The sequence below is a fragment of the Nestor notabilis genome, unplaced genomic scaffold (assembly GCF_000696875.1).
Source record: "Nestor notabilis isolate BGI_N333 unplaced genomic scaffold, ASM69687v1 scaffold30912, whole genome shotgun sequence".
In the NCBI taxonomy this organism is placed as follows: Eukaryota; Metazoa; Chordata; class Aves; order Psittaciformes; family Psittacidae; genus Nestor; species Nestor notabilis.
In genome coordinates, this window is record NW_009918353.1 from 1931 (window position 1) to 2155 (window position 225).

Consider the following 225-nt stretch of genomic DNA (forward strand, 5'->3'; position numbering starts at 1 on the left):
TGAATCACCTCTTCCTTCCTACCACTCTCCCACCAGCACCCCAGAGCTCCACATATAACCCAGAGACATTAGGCAACTTTCTTGGGGTTACTCAGCTCAGCCAAAGCTGCCCAGTTCCCTGGCCTCCATTACAGATCCAGGTTCAGGCCTTTCTGCCACCACACCTTTTAGCAGGGACCAGGCAAAGGGAGATGAACAGACTGGTACCTGGGCAAGGAGCTTCAG

At 53.8% G+C, this 225-nt stretch overlaps 1 protein-coding gene across 1 annotated transcript in view; it reads right to left on the minus strand.

The window, feature by feature from the left end:
- The window catches only part of STK36 (serine/threonine kinase 36), a gene marked incomplete at its 3' end in the record, with an annotated part of 11105 nt that overhangs the window by 1917 nt on the left and 8963 nt on the right, over window positions 1–225 (minus strand). Inside the window, 1 exon segment of the mRNA XM_010009672.1 lies at window positions 214–225. This exon segment is cut by the window's right edge and continues 87 nt beyond it. Coding sequence (XP_010007974.1) covers window positions 214–225 — 12 coding nt within the window.